At 43.8% G+C, this 23,086-nt stretch overlaps 1 protein-coding gene across 16 annotated transcripts in view; it reads right to left on the bottom strand.

Annotated features, from left to right (window-relative positions):
* The window catches only part of srcin1a (SRC kinase signaling inhibitor 1a), a 127,109-nt gene that overhangs the window by 35,246 nt on the left and 68,777 nt on the right, over positions 1-23,086 (bottom strand). For 14 of the 16 annotated variants that reach the window (XM_077495864.1, XM_077495972.1, XM_077495873.1 and 11 more), the window contains exons 2-5: positions 21,254-21,286; positions 12,657-12,988; positions 7,087-7,113; positions 1,311-1,506 (exon numbers count right to left, since the gene is read on the bottom strand). In XM_077495864.1, the coding sequence (XP_077351990.1) occupies positions 1,311-1,506; positions 7,087-7,113; positions 12,657-12,988; positions 21,254-21,286 (588 nt within the window). Of the gene's footprint in view, positions 1-1,310; positions 1,507-7,086; positions 7,114-9,385; positions 9,682-12,656; positions 12,989-21,253; positions 21,287-23,086 lie in introns of those variants that run through there. The other 2 variants (XM_077495901.1, XM_077495964.1) reach the window with 2 other exon arrangements.

The following is a 23,086-nucleotide window of genomic DNA, read 5'->3' as shown; positions in this document are numbered from 1 at the left end:
AAAAGTCAGACATGTTGTGGTGCTGGAGAACCCAAAAATATGCACATGCAAGAACAAGGTGGATATACAGGAAGGCCTCTCCATTGGCACAACAGAGTCAATGGAGTGTCAAAAGGATAACAAAACTAACCAGCCCAGAATAATTTCACAAATCATATTACGCTAACATGGTAGTTTGATGCTAAAACTTTTAAAATTGATACAATAAAAAATAAAATAAAATTCTATAATAAAAACAACATCAATAATCTCCATTTAAACCAAACACAGTGGAATCTGGAAGTTTTTGTGTGCCCTGTTCTTCATAGGAATCTCAAATATATATTTCATAGGAATAGTCAACTTTTTGTTTTTGTGTAAGAGTCAATATTCCACAAAATCAAAACAAGTCAAGTCAATAATTGTCCCGGTCTGTTAGGTAACACTTGCTCAACATCAGCATATCACATCCGATCAAAAGTCAGGCCTTCAAAATAAATGCACACAGACAATAACAGAGTTTAAAGCACACTTTTTTGGGCCACATGGTGACTTATTTAAAAGTCACATTTAATAAACAAGCACAATATTGTTTGAGTGTAACTACTAAAAATATTATAGTATTATAGTATGTTGTGACAATATTGCCCCAGGTGAGAAATATTCCAGAATTCAAGGAAGAGCTTGGAAAATGGCTGTATTCTTCAATAAAGGTATAAATGATATTGTTTATTGATACACTTTATTAGTCATTTATATGTATTTGACAAGTCTTTTTGTACGATAGTTCTTCTCTTTAAAATTATTTTTGTTAACATTTTTGTTGACTGTAACCGATTAATTGGATTTACATTACTTATTTACATCATTATTCCCTATGGGAAATAGTGCTTTGGTTTTCAGACGATTCCGTTTTAATAAGACTTTCTGAAACAGATTAACCTAGACAAGAAGGGTTTGACTATAAGAATGAGCAATAATCCTTGGTTGACAACACAAATGAGGAATCGTGAGCACACAAAAGATGACAACCCCCACCCCCCAAAAAAATACATAAGAAAAAAAGAATGACAATGAAAAATACAATAAATAAATAAATTATAATTATGACAAAACAATTAAACACAAGTGATCGGCAAACAGAAAAAAATGGGTAAAAATACCACAAATAAAAAAATATTAATAATAAATAGATGGCGTTATTACTATTATTATATTATGTATATATTGTATACATTTTCAAAGTCATTTTCAAATTAGGCACTTGGGCAATGCGTAACTCCATCATGCCAATGGAGGATGCAGTGCGTGTGTAGTGTGTGCGTGCTCACCTGGAGAGCGTAGCTTGTTCTGGCTGGCGGAGCGCGACAGGGGCAGGCTCTGGCGGAAGCGGTTCATCCTGTTGAAGCCGATGGGCACGTCGGCCTCGGACATGGTCTCCAGGGACTCGGCGGAGGCGAAGGACAGCTTGGTGGCCTGGTCGGCGAGCCCCGACTGGGTGGACTGCGAATGGCGAGGACTGCGGCTCTATACGGAGGGAGACGACACGACCGCGTGCTGAGGAAATGTTGGCCAAGGATGAAGTCAGAAGAACATGAGCGCCTAACAAAACGCTGAGTCTGCTTCTGTGTTTGACGCTTACAGACTTATTGCAGTAGCAGGCTTTGCATAAGTTGTGTCATGTATGCCTGACTTTTGCACGCCTCCCCCGGCGCCCTTATCCAAACTCCCCTGCTCCCATAAACTTTAAATGACTACTTTTTGGGAAGCTCATGCAAATGCGGATTCAGGGCAGCTGGGCCCGAGCTCAGCGGACCGGCGGGCTCATCCTCTGGCTCAGAGGCTGCCGTAATGAGCTCCCACAATGCTCTCTGCTGCTTGTTTGGAGAGAAGAGCGATTTGACACTGGACAGGCAGATCCTAGTCTTCTTACACTCGTAACCCGTCCTCTCACTATCTGCTTTGGGGATTTTTCAGTTCCCGGATTGTATTTGCCACACATTTCTTAATACAGACTTACAAGTGCTCACGTGCCCATCCACAGCGGCCATCTTTACATCATTTGCAACCACAGGTGGGGATCTTCATGCAATTCCTTTTAAATCGATCTCCAGCATCAACTCTGTGTCTATATTGAATTCAAAGGGAATGAGGGGAGCCGCTTTGATTGGCTGGAAGTCGGCTGCATTCCCTCCCACAATGGCCCACAAGGCTGCTATGACTACACTTATAGTGTGTCCCATTTAGTATGTAAAAAGAAGGCAATTTCTCCCAAGGGACCCTTTTAAAGACTTTTTCTTACTTATTTCAACCAAAGCAAAAATAGTTTTAAATCACATTATTAGCCTACTATGAACCATAAACAATGTTGAGCATCACAGCTACATTATTCATTATTTTTGCCCTAAAGCGACTTCTCACTTGATACTCGTGCAGGCATAATTTAGTCTCACACGCACACACATGATGCAGTAGTGTGATAGTGTTTTGCAGACCCTTTGTAAGCGTGTGAAGAAACACATATAGCCGCTGTGCGTTCTTTCTTCACAGGCTTATTTGTCCGAGGCCTTGTCGAGAGTGGGCTGCAGCCTGATGAGTAATTTAGGGAAGAAAGCAGCTAAGTTTACAGTCCTTGGAAGAGCCTGTGTCATAAAAGTGTTTAACTCTGAAAGGCGGCACAAAGCAGTCTTTTGCTATTGCCATAAAAAATCAAAGCACAATAACTCACACGGCCTTAAAGATGTCAGTGTTATGTTTTTTCCTATTGTTTTCCATTCTAGACAGAGAGAGAAAAAAAGGACATATCTGCACTGTTCCATAGGTATACTGAGAAGATAACAAAACATGACATTTCTCTGTAGTCACTTCATAGTGTCAATAATAAATGAGAGGTCACGTCCTAGTGCTCACTGACCACCTTCCCCCTACATTTTTTACTGCAATGGACACACTTTCTAAACTACTTGGCATGAAAATACACATCAATACATTTTTAACCCATAGGCGTTATTGTGACCCGTTTTGGGCTTTTGATGGTTCTGACCAAGTCATTTCAAAATAAGATAATGCCCAGGGATTTTAAGGTAAGGTTTGTAGGAAAGGGCGGCACGGTGGATGACTGGTTAACACATCCGCCTCCCAGTTCTGAGGACTCGGGTTCGAGTCCAGGCTCCGGCCTTCCTGGTTGGAGTTTGCATGTTCTCCCCGTGCCTGCGTGGGTCTTCTCCAGGAACTCCAGTCTCATTCCACATTCCAAAGACATGCATGGCAGGTTAATTGGGTGCTCCGAATTGTCTCTAGGTGTGCTTGTGAGTGTGGATGGTTGTTAGTCTCTGTGTGCCCTGCGATTGGCTGGCAACCAGTCCAGGGTGTCCCCCGCCTACTGCCCAGAGCCAGCTGAGATAGACTCTAGCACCCCCGCGACCCTTGTGAGGACGAGGCGGTCAAGAAAATGGCTGGATGGAGGAAATCCTACAAAACTGGACAATTCTCCAATTTAAAAAAAAAAAGTCAAAAACCTTTATTTTGCTTAATTTGTATGATTTCAAAGCAGTTTCATTAACTTTAATGAGGTCGTGGCAATTGGTGCCAACCCCCTCATACTGCCAAGTTTCTCTCCCAGCGTCATTTGCAACATGCTTGACCCCACTTCAAGCAGACTGTAACAGTAAGAAAATGTAAAAATTTCCTCTATCTGCACCTTGATCTGGAACTGCAACTAAAACTAATAGATTTTGTTATCCTAACTAACTAACTAACTAACTAACTAACTAACTAACCAACCATTGTTTTTCCATTGGAAATCTGATTTGATTCTGGTGAGCGGCCTCTGACTTGCATGGGGAATGTAACGCGATATTCTCCAGGAGCCGGCTGAACGAATATCTCTCAGTGGCGTGAATGTCGAACACATTTCTCGACGGGCGGGCGACCAATGGGTGCTAAAGTCTGAAAATCACGATTCCTCAAACCTTGACTCATTTGTCATCTCTTGGCACTGCAGCCGTGCACATTTGCGCTCTTCTCCGGACACAAATTGACTGACTGTGCTTCTCTCGCTATTCAGCAACCTTCGTGATTACACTCAGGCCAATCTTCTGCCTGGACATACAATAGCCCCGAGCGACCTCCCCCTTCCTTTCCCCTTACAAGACAACTGAGGCTTTCTAATAGCATGGAGCAAATTGCTTAGCCAGGGAATAAACATCGAGAGGAAAATGGTGCCCTCAAGACAACAATGCGCCAGACATAAAGTGGTAGTTTTATTATCTTTTAGTTGTCAATCAAATAATGCTCTAATTTAATACTTGTAGGAAGACTGCAGTAAAGGTTTGTTTTCGATTTTTCCTGTTTTGTTCTGAATCATGGATGACATCAACATTTTAGACTTCCAAGGACAATGCACCAGGCTGCCCTGTACCGCTTGCCTTGTTTACATTTATATGCTGTTTATTTGATGTCTCCCCCAGTAGTAGGTGCATCTGCTGCCAGCAACACCACAACCTTTATTTTTATGATGAACAACACTGTGGAAACCAACTTCAGTTCGATGACTATCGAAGGAGCCTTTTTTTTTTTTTTTCGTTTTTTAGTGCTGTTGATGATCTTGTGATGTGAGCAGCAGAAGGACACTGCTAGAAAAACATGACCGTAATGATAACCATTGAATGAGAAATTGACTGGGGACGAATGGTAATGTGTGTCTCAGGTCACTTTGTTAGCAATAAATTCAAATATGGAAACAACATAGGAAATTTACAATTGCATGGAATGTTACGCAATAGCTACGCAACACAGTGTCTTATGCAAACTAAATTAGACACGTTTTGACTAAGCCAGCATCATAATGCTAAGTCAACAATAAGTTGGCGATAAAATGTACAATGAACAAAATGTCCTTATAGCAAAAAATGCATCACCTTAAATCAATAATCAATAATAATGCCAGTAAAGGACATTTTATTTATATTGCTTTACTTACAGTAGTTGTAGAAGTCTGTATATAAAATACAGAACTCATTGGAGACGTTCTAACGAGGGTTTGTCAAGACGGGTGACATGAGAATTGCAAAGTTAGGACATGAGGAGACAAAGTTAAAAAGTTGATTTAAAATTGCCGTTTTGGTAAATTGCTGCCGTTGTAAATAAAGTTGAATTGACGAGCTTGTCAGCTGCCTAAAGCTAAAGGCTATCATTAGGCTTGCGAGCGGCACTCTAATTCCCATCAATCACTTTTGGAGTAAAATGCAGAGAGTGATAGATAAATTGCCGCACATCTCACTATGGGTCAAGGAACTCGGCTATTGATATTCACTGACATTTCCACCCTGTCGCGCTGATAGCCGAGCCGGAATGGAAGGAGAGTGGAGGGAGGGAAATACACAGCAGATAAGCCCGGGGCTTTTTCTTTATCCCCCTTGCACATCAATAGTCGCATTGTTTAGCACGAGCTCCTCCCTGCCGACTTCCGTGAGAGACAACGGCCCACCGGGGGGACACTTGACCGTCAGAGCAGGTGATCAATACATCTTAACAGCGAGTATTTCTTCTGTCGAGGGGTTCGTTAAAAAAAAGCCAAATGTGACCACGTGACTGACTAAGGTATGCGAAATCCTCAAAGGCAGCAGCACCCTGACACGACCACCTCCTACAAACGCACACACATCCATCAATATATACAGCTGTGTATCGTATTTACATGCATGAATGCAGGAGCCTTGAGGGTTGAGCGGAAAGATAAACTGGAGGTCACACAGTCATCTATACAGTACATCATGCTCAAAGGCCACTGAAATGACAGCATTTATGTCCTGTAAGTAAACAGAAGACCGAAGGCCTCAATTCAACCTTAAGCACTAGAAGTGGAACAAAAAATGGTTTGAATTGGAAATATGTTTTTAAAAAGATGTGAGACTGTCAAATCAAACCGAAGAATGTAACGTCCTTGAATTGTACAGTATCACACCTCATTTATTTTAGTGCTGCCAACCAATAAAATTTTAACTAACTGCACAATTTTCTAATATTAATCACATTGAATTCCATTTTTCTACTTCTAGATTCTTTGACGCTTGTAACAGATATTTACTCAAAATACAACTGTTGAACAAAACAATCAAAATTGACTCAGCTTTACAGGCATGAGCACCACACGCCAGCAGTATTGATTTCCAAGGATCCATCAAGATAATTTGAACATGTTTTTTTTTCAGATGATACGCCAAAGATGTACAACTAATATGCTATTTCAACTTGGCTTTGCAACGTGTGCAAATTACCTTAAATTTCTTCAACTTCTTCAACAAGTTTCGAGCAAGTAAAACTGAAATTAAAATAAATAAATTATCAGTGTTTGTCCATTTTCGGGCCAGTAACTCCTTTAAATTTGGCTGTACACAGCCAAAGATTACACAATACAGTAGGCCACCACAGGAAGTTACAAAAACTGCATTTTTTTTTAACCCTTTAGTTAAAGGATGATCATAGTTCGATTCAGTGGTATCACAATTCGATTCAATTTGGTACAGCTCAGTTTGAGAAGGTATAATGCACATGAGTTTCTTATAATTTTTTATACTTAGGAATAAATTTGTCAGTAAACGTGGCATTTTTTCAAAGACATATCTCTCTAATAAAACATTATTCAAAATGTATCTTGATATATTTTAAAGTGGAACGATGTTATTCAGTTGGATTCCAAGCACTCGCAACACAAATCAACTGCTGCCTCCACGAGTTAAAATGATTTTTCTCCAATTTAGATAGTAGAAGAAACTCAGAATTTGATCAAGCTAAGCATGAACATTTCCTTGATAAAATACATATTCAACTCCAAAATGAACAACCCAATATAAACCTGACTGACAGTCAGCCCATTTTATGAGTAAATATCCGTATGATAAATATCCGCACTGTTTTGCATGACAAACAAATACATACACTGTACATGCAACTATATGCAAAACTGTCTGGAATTTGATAGGCAGCACACTTGACGTTAATTTAAAAGTCACATAGGCTAAAAAAGTTTGTGAAATGTTGGTGCAGACGAATACAAAATCAGACACAAACAACAACAAACTCTTTCGTTTGATATGCAGCACTGACCTTAAAGCTCCAGTAGTTGGGTTGTTGCTGCCGTGTTTCCGGTGGCACACAAGAAGAAAGAGAAGAGAATTTTAGTCAGTGAAATGAAATCAAATAATGATCCTGTCCATCTTGTAATGTGCACACTTGAATGTCCCGTCACACCATTTCATATTGAGCAGGGGTGAGCTCCCCTCATTAAAATGTAATCACCCCAGAGTCACAAGCAGCCAGTCGCCCTGGAAATATACTTCGCAGATGCTAAATTAAAAAATAAGAAAGATTGGGCCGCGTTCATGAATTTTAATATTAAATCCCAACCTTTATTCTAGCACTTATTCTTCTTATCTGCAGGCGCTTCTGAGTAATCAGTCAGTTGCTGCGTATTAATAAATCCTGACGCACAAATGACACCCCCCAAAAAAGGGGGCAGATTGGTATGAGTTTTGTGGTTTGTTTTTCATTTTGAGGTGGCATTAAGCCTGCAAAAACAGGAAAATAATGTTATTGCTCGGAGAATGGTATAGTAGTAGTAATAGTGGGAGAATCAGTTGTACGAGTTGAGGTAGTATGAGAAGGAGGATACAAAAGAGGCCCACATAAAAAAAAAATTAAAAAAAAATGAAATGGTTTGATACAGCATTCAATCATAAATCTACGCAATTATAGCCAACTTGCTATTAGTTTAACAAGAAATTCCATCCAGCCACTTTTGTCTTCATTTAGGGTCACATAGGAGCTGGAGTCTATCCCAGCTAACTTTGGGCAAATCAGATAGCTCCCCGATCGATCGCACAAAAAAAAACAAAAAAACCTGTTTGTACTGGAGGACAATTTAGAGCAGTGTCACCAACCTTTTTGAAGCTGAGCTACTTCTTTGGCGACTGATTAGTGTGAAGGGCTACCAGGTTGATACAGGCTGAAATAGCAAATTTGCTACAATCATGTTTACTCATGTCCTTATTATTATGACATTATTAGGACTAACTAAAAACACCTTACCCTAACTCAACCATTGGTCGACACAAAAACTTCTGCCTTGAAAGAGGCGTCAGGGTGACTACCAGAGTAATCGATCAAGTAATCGATAGGATCATTCTAAAAGTATTTTTAGTGACATCACTAATAATTGATCATTTATGTGAAGACACTAATCACTGATTTCTCACAATAAATAGGAAACAGATGCAAAAACTTAATTTCTATCAATCTTTTCCATTGTTTTAATTGTCAAATGTCCTAGAAAGAAAGAGACCCACCACAGGTGAGCTATTTTTGGAACTGGCCTGCAGGCTACTCATGTAGTTCTTGGGGGCCACCTGGTGCCTGTGGGCACCATGTTGATGACCCCTGATGTAGACTGATTTATATTTACGCCACGCTTGTTTGGTAGAATTTTATGAAGTTGTCAGAGTGAATGCTAAAAGACTGCAGCTCGAAGTGTTTAATAAACTAATTGAGGTAGATTTTTTTTTAAAGTCTTTCATATTAAGTTATTAATTTGTCTTTATTTTAGCATAAACATAACCGAGAGTACTGAAACAATTATGTACATTAAATCTGACATTGCTTACTGTAATACATAGTCATTTATTACTTGTGTTTGTTAAAAAATACGTGGGAAGAGGACCTTGAAAAAAAAATATCTTATCTTAAGTCACAAGTGCAATATTATGGGCGGGGGAAAAAAATAGCAATTAGATAATTCATCAAAATCACTCAGCCCTCCTTGCCACCCTATACATAAGAATGAAATAAAAAGACAACAACAAGTGTCAGTGCAGAAAACTCTGTGCTGACACTCCATCAAATGCATTGTAAATATTTACTGGTCTCTTGATGGCACAACATTATTGACTCGATTTTGGTACGCAACTCCAGCAAGTCAAGTCGGATCCTCGATCCTCTCCTTCGTTCTTCAGCAACAATTGGCACCCACAGACTCCCAATTTTCCAGGTAGACCGCAAAAGAGGAATGTTGGGAAATGAAGAGCTGCTTGTGCACATTTGTGCACAGAGCTGAGTGAGTGGAGCGCTGCGTTTACCTGACCAGCATGTAAAGCAGGCTGCACTCACTACTCCCTCCTCTTCCTCCACTGCATGTCGTCATCCCCTAGCACCACACCAGCCTCCACATCACAGTCATTTGTACTTCTCTCTCACACGCACACATCTAAACTCAAACTGCACAGTCTATCACCTCCAAAATGTTAAACAACCATGCATGTAGTCGGTCGATAACGCCTGGCTGTTGCCATCACAACCAAAACAAACAACAGGTAGAGGACATATAGACATGCAGGCTAAAGTCCAGCCTCACCTGCAGCAGTCCGCCGCTCCATTCATCCTCGCTCTTCCATCAAGCGAAGAGGGGCGTCCGCGTCTCCCCTTCCTCCCTCTCACACATTATTTAATTCATTACATCAGCTGATGGGGGCTCTTTATTTCGCTGGTGGCCGTCTGGCTCGCGCCGCTGCGGGCTAATTGAGCGGCGGCAACGGGCTTGCCTGACGAGTCGCAACGCTGTGCTCGCTCCAGCTCCTCCCTCACTTCTCCCTCCGCCTCCTCCACATGCGGGAGATGCGGGGGGGGTTTTCCCCCGCGTCCTCAGTAGCCCCCTCACGCTCCCAACGAGAGACCCCTGCATTAAAGGACGCAACGTCACCTCCGAATTGATCGTTCTGAGCACTTTGTAGGATCTGCCGTTCCCGCTCGTCGGAGCAGCCTGACCTTTGCAACGTGATAGTCCCGCTTGCCATATGTGGGAGAGGTTGCCACGGCAACTATGGACTCCACCTGAATCTCTCACGTGCTCTCTGTAATTCCTTTACCTTTTAAATACTCAAACAGCGCAGAGGATGCAAGTTTATGAAGACTGCATGTGTGAGCCACCAGCTGTGCAACTACACAAAATTAAAATCGTCCATTACCCACTCCACAATATTTGAATTTAAGCAAATATAGTCAATTTAGAGGAGGGATGGGCAACTACAACGATGGAGGGGGCCAGAATTTTTTCGTCAGTGCTACTGGAGCCCACATAAGACTAATCCTAATCAGAAGTACAACGAAAATGGACCAAAAATTTGCACGTTCTTTTTCAAATTTTTTTAACCAATGTACAGAAGAGTATCTTAATCATATATTTTAATGCCCAAGTTGTCTTTCCCTGTTCAAAGGGCTCTCTTGCACAAAAATTCCCACTCAAAGATCCCTCACCTGTATAACGTAGTGCAGTTTAGGGCTTTATATTTCATGCACGATCTGTCCCCTTTGCATCGAGGGTAACTCGTCACAACAGACCTTTGTCCAGTTAAGTCAGCATATGTTTTGAAGGACACAAATTCAGTAAATCCTCATGCACTTCAAACAGCGTGTCAACGGTTCTTGTAGACAAAACAAACAAACAAACAAACAAACAAACAAACAAACAAACAAACAAACAAACACCCTTGTTTGCTTGTGTCCTTTAGAAATCCGTGTTAAAGCGACAATTTGAAATATTTTGCGGCTGTGAGCCTCTCTAACCAAACTTGGCAGATGTGTGATGCATAAATTCGGTGAACATACCTATTTTACCGGAAATACACCATTTTCTTGACCTAATTTGGCTTTGCTCACAGGACCACTATTCTTCTCTGTTGAGTGATTCTGCCATCTAGGGGTGAACACTGTTATTACAACTGATCAGCCAGAGTAAACGTTATAATTTTCAAGAGTGTAGGCTGCCAGTTGCCCATCCCTGATTTAGAGTCTTCAGTGAAGCTAGCTGACTGTGGGGCAAACATTCTAACCACTAGCACACCGTGCTGAGATTACGGAATATCCTTGTATGATTATGACAGAAAGTCCACTTTTCAAGCTCCTCTTACTGCTTTTAATCTCTATCTGAACATGATTGTTGATCAAGAAAAAGTCTATGTCTACTTCATTATGTAACATGTCTGGAAATCTGTTGCGATACAAAAAATAAAGCCATCTGCCTTCAAATGAAACACTTGTCAAAACAAATTGTGTGTGTGTGTTGTCGAAAGTAAATCATGCTACACGTACAAAATGTAAATTGCTGCTTGCTGTGTCTTAACGGTTTAATCACTGCTTCTCAATTATTTTTTGTTACACTCCGCCAGGAGGAAGAAAATACTTCATGCCCCCCAACTCTCTGCAGTGACTATAAATAGTATCATTCGTCTATAAAATTGTTAAGTACACCTCTGTAGAATATTTCACTCCACTGCCACCTACTGCAATATATGTGCAATTACACTATGGGTTAACTGTAAAGCCCAATTCACACTAGCTGCGGAAAGGATGCGTTGCGTTTTCTGTACGGCTTCCGCACGGCTTCCGCAAGGACTGCAATTCACACCGTGTGCGTTGCGTGTCCGGAAATCTACTCCCGACAGACCACAAGATCACGTGGGGTTCAAGCTAAGAGAGTTGAGTTCACCCAATAACAACCGTGTATATAGAGTCCTATTTGTAAACAATAGCCACGCTTGTCTGTTGTCACATCGTTATGCTTTTTGGACATTATTTCTGGAACTTCTACCATGGGTAAGTACGTTTTGTGTTTAGTGTCATTTTGTCATGATTAATTTATTCTGAGCTCATTTTTAGTCTTACATGTCCGACTCGTGTCACGCTACGTAGCTAGTTAGCTTTCTGCCCCCAAAAAACGAGTTCGCAAACGTTTTTATTTTGAAATATACCGGATTTACCTTGATGAGAGATGCCCGATTTCCTGTCCGGCTAATGTAATTTCTTCAGCTTCACGAAATTCTGCATCCGGCGTCCAGAGGAAATAGAACGCTTGCGGAAACCTTCCGCATCGCCGCAGTCGTTCCGCACCGCAGACGCACTGCGCCGCAGCTGGTGTGAATTGACGCGTAGACTTGAATGTGTTCTATCCTTGCGGCGTCCGTACGGCCGCCGTACGGAGAACGCACCGCGTCCATTCCACAGCCAGTGTGAATTGGGCTTCAATTTATGGATTCAGAACACTGCCATAAAGGGGAAAACACATTTATTACTAAAATTCTAATTTGGGGTTTGACATAGAAATTCAGGTCAGATGTAGAATTTGGATTCATAATTCTTGTTCTTTGTTTAAGTTTGCACATTTAAGTTTCTTTTTTTGACGTTCAACTGAATTTTTTCAATTTGTGACATCACAAAATGGCTAATTTGCATAATACCACCCCCACATAGCTAGCTATGGTAGTCTTGATGAAGATCTTCCACTTTCAAGCCACGTTCTGACTTCACTCTTTGGAACATTATGATCAGGTAACCAGAACTGCGTTTAGTTTTGTTCGATCCACAGATTTGTGCTAGTTTCTGATAAGGAGCACTTATCTGATTATCGGTGAGTGTGGGGGTTGGGGTGGTTGACAAGTATATGAAGTGCTGCCTCTACAAGTGAAAATGCTTTTATAGTAACATGTACTTTTTTCCCCATCTTCACAACCCCTTTGTAACACGCCCAGTCATGATAGTAACAAAAGTCCTCCCCCTCAAAACAGGCTAATTTTGTCATCGGTACGTGTCCAAACTGAATTGTCTGTGACATGAAGTTGTTTGGCGCGTACCTGCTCTCGGGCGGCCCTCTCCGAGCCTCGACTCATGCTGGCGTGCGACTGCGAGGGCGACGGCGGGTTGTGGTGCTGATGCTGCAGCTGCTGCTGCTGGTACTTGCTCTTCAGGTGGTCCATGAAGGCGTCCCGCTTGCGCTCCATGTCGGCCTTGTGTAGGTTGGTGAGCGCCTCCAAGCTCTGCGCCGCCGTCACCGTGTGCCGGTGCTCCGACGTGTGCACCAGGCCCACGTTGGAGAAGCGCCGGCCGCTGTTGCCCAGCGTCCGATACTCCCGCGGGTACTCCAGGTCATCGGTGGAGATCATGTGAGTGCCGCCGCGCTCTGGGTCTGATGGAAGAAAGAGGGAAGTGGCCATGGTGGAAGTGAATGGAGAAGAGAAAAGGAGGAGGTAGAGAAAGAAATGGGATGTTGATGTTAGATAGGAGAGCAGTTCCCGCCGCTAGTATTGATTCCAAAGTGCTGGCGAGGCAAGAAAAATGGTCCAAAGAGGAAGGGCTTTTGTAATGAATTAAAAGTGAACTTGTTTGCTGTTTTGTCATCCTAAGCACCTTTAACAAGCCTCAGCCGATGAAAGGAATGTCATCTTTCTGACATCGCTGTCGCTCGCTCTTCAAAAAGATTTATGACATATGTCCTTAAAACCAGAGTTTAGCAAGATTTATTGAGCCAAGGCATGCACTTTACATAAGAAAAATCTCACGGCACACCAGCAAACGTCACCAAACGTATACAAACATGGACAAAAATAATAACCAATGAAAATCAAACATTTTTGAAATCTTTAAAATCTTCAAAACTTAATATTTTGTTGCACAACCTTCTTTTTTTTAAGCTTTCAGTGATCCCGGTGCACCTCGATCTGAGCAGGTATTTAGAACCACCCTTCATAAGCAAACTGCTCCATTTGTCTCGGATTTGAAGGGTGGTACCGCATGTTTCAGATCCTTCCACAGATGTTCACTTGGGTTTAAATCTGGGCTCATGGAAGGCCACTTCCAATGGTTTTCTCTTAGCCTCTCTTGGATTTTTTAAGCTGTCTTTTGAGTCATTACCCTGTTGCAAGACCCAAGACCTGCGACTGGGACCAAACTTTCTGACACTTGCCAGCACATTTTTCTCTACAATATGCTGATAGTCTTGAGATTTCATATGCTTGGCACCGCGAACTAGTAGCCGCAGGTGTGCATAATTTTTGGTGTTTTGAGTGTTGAACATGTTTGATCTTGGTTATAAAACAAAACTTCACCATGTGTGTTGTGAATTTTTGGCTGCTGTCGTAATATGTGCTTACTGTGAGCCGTGTGTGTGCAAGTGTGCAGCTAATACATATGAGTGTCTGCTCAACAGTCTGTGTGAGCCACCAGCGGTCTGATGTTAACCTTGCCAGCAACCGGAATTTTTGCAGTATTTGTTTACAAATACTACAAGAATCCATCTTGCACTGCTCCCGCTGATCCATTCGCAACCAACCTTTTTTAGGTCGGACCAATCAGGCGTTGTTTTGGGCGGGACACGCAGCTGTGACGAAACCAGGAAGTGCAAACGAAACAAACAAACCTAACAGACGAATGGATGCTGCAATTAATTCTGATTGCAGAATTACTCACCATGAACAGTGAGAGGTGCTTTGTGCTTTTTTCCCCCTGAAGACGAGAACGTAGACGTCATTTTTATCCGTTACCATGATTGGTGAAAACAAACGCGCACAAAATGCCGCATCATCCAATCAGCTCAAAGTATTATCCAAAATGTCCCGCCTTTCCCGAGCAAATCACCATGGAGAAGTCCCAGTGATATTGTGAAGTACTCCCTTGAGTGAATCACAATTATCAATCTTACCAGGTGAGTCTGATGTCTGTACATGTAAAATAAAAGGTGTTGATTTTGATTGAGGTGTCTTGATGTTTGCGTACAGGGCGCTACTGAGCAGTGACCAGTCAAAACACATTCTCTGCTCAAATTGTTTGAAAATAGAAGCGTCCTGCTAAGTTGTCATGTACTTTGAGGATAAATAGGTATGTATGTGACCCATATGTTGTGGCGTCCGATTTCATAAACGTCGTCATTTGACCGATGACGTGCCCCCGGTTGCATTTATGTCTGCTAGTGGTTTTTGAAAGTGGAAAGTATTACGTCCTGATACAAGGAGGTATAATTTTATTTTCCCTACACTTTAGCGTGTGATTTTACTGACTGGAGATAGCCAAGTTTTATTTTTTATATAAGATATAGTATTTATCTATTTAAATTTATTGTTTCAGTGCAGTTCATTTGTTTCCATGTTATGTTTCATGCAACATGAAAAGTTAGATAAGTTTAACTGGTAAAACCACTTGTTTGCGTTATTGTTATAATCTGCACATTAGTTTGTTAAATTTCTTACTGTATTATTGTGTTATTTGCACAGTTTACATCACACTTGTGTGGCAGAATTATGTTGTCATGGTGAATACTGACAAGACTGCATATCAATGTATTTAGTACATTTAAAGCTGTAATTGTGGTAGAGAAAAAACTTTTATATTAATTAACGCTATATCTCAATATCTTACAATACATAATGGATCTAATGTTGTTTATTGTAATCAATTGCTTGGTGGGTAAAAAAAAATATCATTGAAAGGGACCTAGAAAAAAAAAAAATCACATATAACATCACAATCACGTTTTTATTTTATTTTATTTTTTTATTTTTTATTTTTTTTAATGCAATTCAGGTGTCAAATTCCTCATCCTGAGTTCTCCGTACCGACCACGCCATTCACCGGGGTAGGATTAAGACTGGCCTCCCCAGAACGATACTCCGGTGAACCCGGGCGCTGTCAGACTTTCCTCACGGAATGCGACATTCATTTCGAACAATTACCACAGGCATTCCCCACAGCCCGGTCCCGAGTGGCCTTCATGGTGTCTCACCTGACGGGACGGGCCAAAACCTGGGCGACCGCGGAATGGGCCAGGGGTTCCTCGGTCTGCCAAAGCGTACAGGACTTTCAAATCGCTTTGCGCCAAGTCTTTGATCCAGAGAACAATGACCGAGAGAAGGCACGAGCATTGAGCCGGCTTCAACAAGGCAAAGAGTCTGTCAGCGATTACGCTGTCCGTTTTCGAACACTGGCAACGAACAGTGGCTGGAACGCCATAGCTCTTCATGACCATTTCTTGAAAGGACTCTCACCTGCCATTCAAGAACTTCTGATTCCCGTAGATCTCCCCACGGACTTGGACGCTTTGATTTCCCTCGCCATCCGCACAGATCATCGTCGCCAGGAGCTGGCTAAGATCGGTGGACCTCGAAGGAGGGAGGAACCCACCCCCTGGTCATGGCCACCGGAGGCCAGAAGGCCGCAACCCAGCTTTCCTTCCCGACCTGAACCAGGAGAGGTGGACCTCGCCAGAGACGAACCCATGCAACTGGGACGGGCTCGGCTTTCGCCTGAGGAGAGACAGCGCCGCCGCCGAGAGGGCCGTTGCTACTATTGTGGTGGTCTTGGACACCTGGTGGGATCCTGCACCACGAAGGGCAACTCTCCGGTGAGTTCTCCGTCACCCCGACCCGCCAAGAACCACAGACTCACGCAAATTCAGATAACCCACCACAATGTCACGACAGATCTGCCAGCCCTCATCGACTCCGGATCCGACGAAAGTCTCATGGACTGGGAGCTCGTAAGGCAAATACGAGCCTCCACCGAACCTCTTTCCTCGACCATCCAGGCTAGAGCGCTGAATGGCAAGGAGCTCTTCAAAATCACCCACATCACTGAACCTCTGGGAGTCCGAATCGGATCTCACTTCGAGACTCTCCGCTTCCACCTTTTTCACGCATCATCCCCCACCTTGGTTCTGGGCCATCCTTGGTTGCGTCTACATAATCCCAGAATCGACTGGAACATGGGAGTCGTTCTGGAGTGGGGAACGGACTGCATCTCTCACGGGTTGGATCAACCCGCACCCCGAAACTCCACAGCCCAGGTTCACCAGGTGACTCTCGTTCCACCGGCTCAAGAGGAGTACCCGAACTTGCACACTGTTCCCTCCTGCTACCACCACCTGCGGGAAGTCTTCAGCAAAACCAAGGCCATGACACTCCCTCCACACCGACCATATGACTGCCCGATCGATTTGATTCCCGGTTCAACCATTCCCAAGGGGAGACTGTATTCGGTCTCAGGACCCGAACGCCAAGCCATGAACAATTACATTGACGACTCCTTGAAGGCCGGCCTCATCCGACCGTTCTTCCTCACCTGCTGGCGCAGGCTTTTTCTTTGTGAGTAAAAAGGATGGATCCCTACGCCCATGCATTGATTACAGTCCCTTGAATGACATCACTGTTAAGAACCGGTACCCCTTACCCTTGATGTCCTCGGTGTTCGATCAGCTGCAACAGGCTAAGGTCTTCACTAAGCTCGATCTCCGGAACGCCTATCACCTCATTCGGATCCGCGAGGGAGACGAATGGAAGACGGGCTTCAACACTCCTCGGGGACATTATGAGTACCTGGTCATGCCATTTGGCCTCACGAATGCTCCAGCCGTCTTCCAGGCCATGATAAATGAGGTACTCAAGGACTTCATAGATCACTTCGTGTACGTTTACTTGGACGACATTCTGATCTACTCTCCTGACCTAATGAGCCATCGAGACCACGTAAACCGAGTACTGCAACGTCTTCTGGATCACCATCTGTATGTGAAAGCTGAGAAGAGCCTATTTCACGTAAACACCATCTCCTTCCTGGGATTTATCGTTTCACCAGGGAGGGTGGAAATGGACTCGGACAAGGTCAGCGCCGTACGAGAGGGGCCCACGCCGGACTCTCGGAAGAAAGTTCAACAGTTCCTCGGATTCGCCAACTTCTACCGTAGATTCATAAGAAACTTCAGCACCATTGCCGCTCCTCTACACGCCTTGACCTCCCCACAAGTTCGTTATTTATGGAACCCGGAAGCCGAAAAGGCCTTCAAAGACTTAAAAGCACGCTTCACCAATGCTCCAATCCTCAGAGTCCCTGACCCCAAACGCCAGTTCGTGGTGGAGGTAGACGCCTCCAGTATTGGAATTGGGGCGGTACTGTCCCAGCGTTGTCAAAAGGAGGGCAAGACACATCCCTGCGCATTCCTCTCACGTAAATTATCCAAGGCTGAACGCAATTACTCATCGGGAGCTTCTCGCGGTAAAAGTGGCCCTAGAAGAATGGAGACACTGGCTGGAAGGCGCCGAACTTCCTTTTGTGATCTGGACCGATCACCGAAATTTGGAGTACCTACGCCAAGCCAAAAGACTCAATCCTCGACAGGCCAGATGGTCCTTGTTTTTTAACCGCTTTGTGTTCTCTCTAACTTACCGACCAGGCAGCAAAAACGTCAAGGCGGATGCATTGTCAAGAGTCCACGAATCCGAGCCATTGGAAGCCGAGCCTGAGACCATCCTGCCCCGGGATTGCATAGTTGGAGCCATGAGATGGCAAATTGAGGACGATGTCAAGGAGGCACTGCGCAACGTCACTTCCCCCACGTCATGCCCACCACGTCGACTCTTCGTGCCTGAGGAACTGAGGTCTCAGGTGATACACTGGGCTCATACATCACAGCTATTTTGTCATCCTGGAGTCCGCAGGACCACGTATGCTGTTGCCCGGAGATTCTGGTGGCCGGCAATGGAAACCACGATAAAAGAGTACATCGCTGCCTGTCCGACTTGTGCCCGCAACAAGACGTCCAATCAGTCCCGGATGGGTCTACTCCAGCCATTACCAATTCCATCCAGACCATGGGCAGAAATATCAGTAGACTTTGTAACCGGACTGCCCCCATCTCACGGTAAAACCACGATCCTCACAGTTGTTGACAGATTCTCGAAAATGGTTCGTTTCATCCCACTAACCAAGCTCCCGTCCGCCAAGACCACAGCAGATATCATGATCCACCACATTTTCCGGTTCTATGGCTTTCCATTACACATCGTCTCAGACCGTGGACCACAGTTCGTCTCCCGATTCTGCTCACAATTTTGTAAAGCCCTAGGTGCCAAGGCCAACCTGACGTCTGGGTACCACCCTGAGGCCAATGGGCAGGCAGAAAGGCTGAACCAGCAGCTCGAAACCGGTCTCCGATGCCTTGTTTCCCAGAACCCGACTACCTGGAGCAAATATCTGGTATGGGTCGAGCTCGCACACAACTCTTTGCCCACATCTGCCACAGGTCTCACCCCGTTCAAATGCGTCCACGGCTACGATCCTCCGTTTTTCGCCGACCTGGAAGAGGAGGCGACGGTTCCCTCGGTCCAGGCCATGGTTCGTCGGTGCCACAAAGTCTGGTCGGCGGCCCGGACGGCGCTTCAACGCCAGGGAGACCGGGTGAAGAGGGCCGGAAGAGGAGACCGGCACCCGAATACCGCCCAGGCCAGCGAGTTTGGCTATCAGCCAAACACCTCAGACTCAAGGTACCATGTCCAAAACTGGCCCCGCGATTTGTGGGGCCTTTTCCAGTAACCAAGTCCATAGGTCCTGGCGCCGTTCGACTTCGCCTACCAAGATCCCTCTTTAATTGATGACTTTTACTCTGAACACCCTGACATTCCTGGGCCGTCAAGAGCCGGCCGTTGAGGGGGGGGTACTGTCACGCCGCCACCGGCGTGGCGGTTCAGGCTTTTATTGTTGTATCCCTGTTTCCTGTTTTACCTTGAAATCCTAACTCTCATCTCACCCCAGGTCACTTGCTCTTCCTGCCGCTCCATAATTACCGGTCCCCGCCCATGATTACCAACACCTGCCACCAATCAAGACTCACAATAAAAGCCATCTGCATTCTCCCCTCAGTGCCGAAGTGTCACAGTCAGTGCATGGAAGCGTCCCACAGTCCTTATGTCCTCGTTCATGTTGCCAAGTGTTTTTGCCTTGTTTTTGTGCCTTTTCCTCCCCAGTGGAGCGCCTTTTGTTACCCCTTTTGCCTTGTGCCCTTTTTCCTCCCTAGCGGAGCGCTTTTCGTTGTCCCCAGTACCTTTTGCCTGTTTTTTCCTCCCTAGTGGAGCGCTTTTTGTTCTCCACTTTTTTGCTTCCCTGTTCTCCTCTCAGCTTGAGAGGAGACGCTTGTTGGCCGGAAATAAACCTGCTGCCTTGGTGGCTTACCTTACGCCTGCATCTGAGTCCTACCTTACCTCGTCGTGTCATCAGGTAGGTAATCGTCCAGCCCTCGTGCCAACAATTTTTCCAATACTGTATATGCTGCAATAATGTAACTACACAAATCTAGTGGACAGACATTTAACTGTTCTGTCTGTCATTACACGTCAAGAGTTTTGGAATCTTCATTTTAGTATATTATCCTAGTTTATTTTAATTTACTTTTGTCACGCCGTCACCGGCGTGGCGGTCCATGCTCTTATTTTGGTAGTCATGTTTCCTGTTTTGTTTTGAAATTCTGATTCCCCTCTCATCTCAGGTCACTTGCCCTTCCTGCCGCTCACTAATCACCGGTCACCGCCCATGATTATCGCCACCTGTCACCAATCAAGTCACGCAATAAAAGCCATCAGCATTCTCCCCTCCGTTGCCGAAGTGTCACAACCAGTGCATGGAAGCGTCCTCACAGCCCTCGAGTCACAGTCCTTGTTTTTGCCTTGCCTTGCCTTGCCTTGCCTTGCCTTGCCTTGCCTTGCCTTGCCTTGCCTTGTCTTGCGCCCTTAGTTTGCCCTTGTTTTCCTCCCTAGCGGAGCGCTTTTTGTTGTCCCCGTTTTTGAGTGCCCTTTTTGTCTCTCCAGTTTGGAGCTCTTTTTGTTCAGCGTTTTTTCCCTCTTTAAGAGGCGTCTTGTGTTTCCTGTCATTAAAGCTGCAGCCTTGTTGGCCAACTTAACATCTGCGTCTGAGTCCTACCTCTTCACGTCGTGACAACTTTATTCGTTTTATTTTGTTTTTTATTTACATTTACTTTTTAAATTGAGGTGTTTTAATTCATTTTTAGAGTAGTTTTTTTAAATGCTTCATTTTAGTTTAATTTTTTATTTGTTTTAGTATTAGCTTTACAATGTAAATATATGGAGTATTTGTCAAGTGCAAGATTAAAAAAAAGCAACATCATTTAAATATACAAATAAATACATTTAAAACAAACCCCAAAAGCTTATGTATGATATTAATTCACAAAGACAAAAACGAAGGAGATTGTTGCTATTATTATTGATAGTTCTAGTGAGTTTCAGAAACAAAAGATATAGATTCAGTTAGTTTTCGTTTTTTTTTTTTAAACGCATTTTTATTTCATCTCGTTAACATAAAATGGTTTATACATTTTCGTTTTCGTTAATTCAACACGTTTCATTAACCTATGTTCACCTTAGCTGCATGGATAGATTAGCAAAGATTTGTCAATACTTGTGGTAAATAAATCATAATATTCATATTCAATGGCACAACAATCTGCCATGTCACAGTGGAATGACTGATTTAAACAATAGTCACTTGACACACAGCATATCCCAAAACCAACAAATGAGTGTGTGTGTGGGGGGGGGGAACAACAACAACAACAAAAAAACAAAGTGCTTGGAAGAAAAAAAAATGTGAATGGAAGGTTTGCTGTGTGAGTTACCTTGTTTGGGATAACAGGCCCTGCTGGCATGTGCTGCAAGAAAAACATGCCAAGGGTTAATTCACGTGTTTGTGCACAAACATGTGCAAACAAACACACCAGCAACAGCAAAAAGCACTATTATAACTAATAGTACTTTCCCATCGGTCACAATTAGTGCATGCATAAATCATATATCCACCTATACACACACAAACACAAGAACACGGTTCACTATGAATGCATTCATGAAAACACCTAATAGCACATTTAAGTTGTATTCAACAGGAAACACAACACAGTATTAAAACACAAGGTTAGTTGTCACATAAAAGAAAAGGTTAGACAGAATGTATTTTTTTTTAAAAAGTGGAGGAATAATTGAGTGGAGGGTAGTATGCCTCGCTAAGAGAGTCTCTTCAGAGCCGAAGCTGCATCATGCAGACTGCTGATGCGTGAAGAGCGCAGACCCCCACCAAGGCACAACACAATTTAAGGCCACTTAACTCAGATTGCACAAACACAATTGTAATCAAAATACATTGTTTGGACTCGGGCGGCACGGTAGCCGAGTGGTTAGCACGTCCGCTTCCCAGTTCTGAGGTCTCCGGTTCGAGTCCAGGCTCGGACCTTCCTGGGTGCAGTTTGCATGTTCTCCCCGTGCCCGCGTGGGTCTTCTCCGGGTACTCCGGTCTCCTCCCACATTCCAAAGACATGCATGGCAGGTTAATTGGGCGCTCCGAATTGTCCCTCGATGTGCTTGTGAGTGTGGATGGTTGTTCGTCTCTGTGTGCCCTGCGATTGGTTGGCAACCAGTCCAGGGTGTCCCCCGCCTTCTGCCCAGAGCCAGCTGAGATAGGCGCCAGCAGCCCCCGCGACCCTTGTGAGGAATAAGCGGTCAAGAAAATGGATGGATGGATGTTTGGACTCGTGGGGCACATGCAACATACTGTAAAGAAAAATCTGGGCTTGACGTCCACTTTAAGCTTTAAGTTTGACATGTTTTTTCTATCCGTGGTAAGGCTCAGCAATTATTTCACTGATGGCAATCCTGTAATCACACTTACTGTAATTAACATGAAATGTGATGCTCTCCTATGGACAAATGTTGAAATACAAGCAGTGAAGGACTGCGATTGCCCCACTTAGCCAGTCTATTTATTGCGCCCTGGTGTCCATTACGCGATGAAGTGATGATAAACAGAGGTGAAGAGGACCGGCAGGTTGATAGCGTTAGCATCGAGCAGATATCCACTTTGCACTTCATTAGCTCGTCACGTGTTGGCTAACAAGTGCCTCGACTCAAGAGCCCCATCACGACGCTCTGCAAAAATTGAACCTTTGCACCTGGACTTGAAGAAAAAAAAGGGCAGTAAAATGATGCTTGTGCCAGCCTCTCAATAGACAACGCCTGAATACAAGACATTAGGTTTGGAGCACAAATGTGAGAGGTCTGGAAAGAAGCCCGGAAAACTTTGCATAGAGCAGATAGAATGCCGTCGTTATAAGCTGTGTGGGTTGAGATAGCAAAGAATAGAAAAATGTGAATTCATGCTTCATGCTGCCGTCATTGGCACCTCTATATATCTCCACATAAGCCTGCAGACAAAGCAAAGCCTGAGAAAAGAACATTGGCGGCAGGACTGCAGGGAGCAAAAGAGAGGTAGCCTTGAGAATACAAGGAAGCGCATTCTAATTAGAGCTGACTGAATGTTAACATGCTGTGTGTATGTAAACAAACAGTAATGATTTTCCGCAAATCTATTGCAACACGAGTACAGAAAACATTAGGACAGATCAGTAAGTATTTGGCAATGTGCCCTGTAGTCGCGTGCCATTTCTAATAAAATGCTA

This window comes from Festucalex cinctus, chromosome 1, assembly GCF_051991245.1.
Source record: "Festucalex cinctus isolate MCC-2025b chromosome 1, RoL_Fcin_1.0, whole genome shotgun sequence".
NCBI classification, from domain to species: domain Eukaryota; kingdom Metazoa; phylum Chordata; class Actinopteri; order Syngnathiformes; family Syngnathidae; genus Festucalex; species Festucalex cinctus.
The sequence above is the reverse complement of the archived record's forward strand: the minus strand, read 5'-3'. Positions and strand labels throughout refer to the sequence as shown.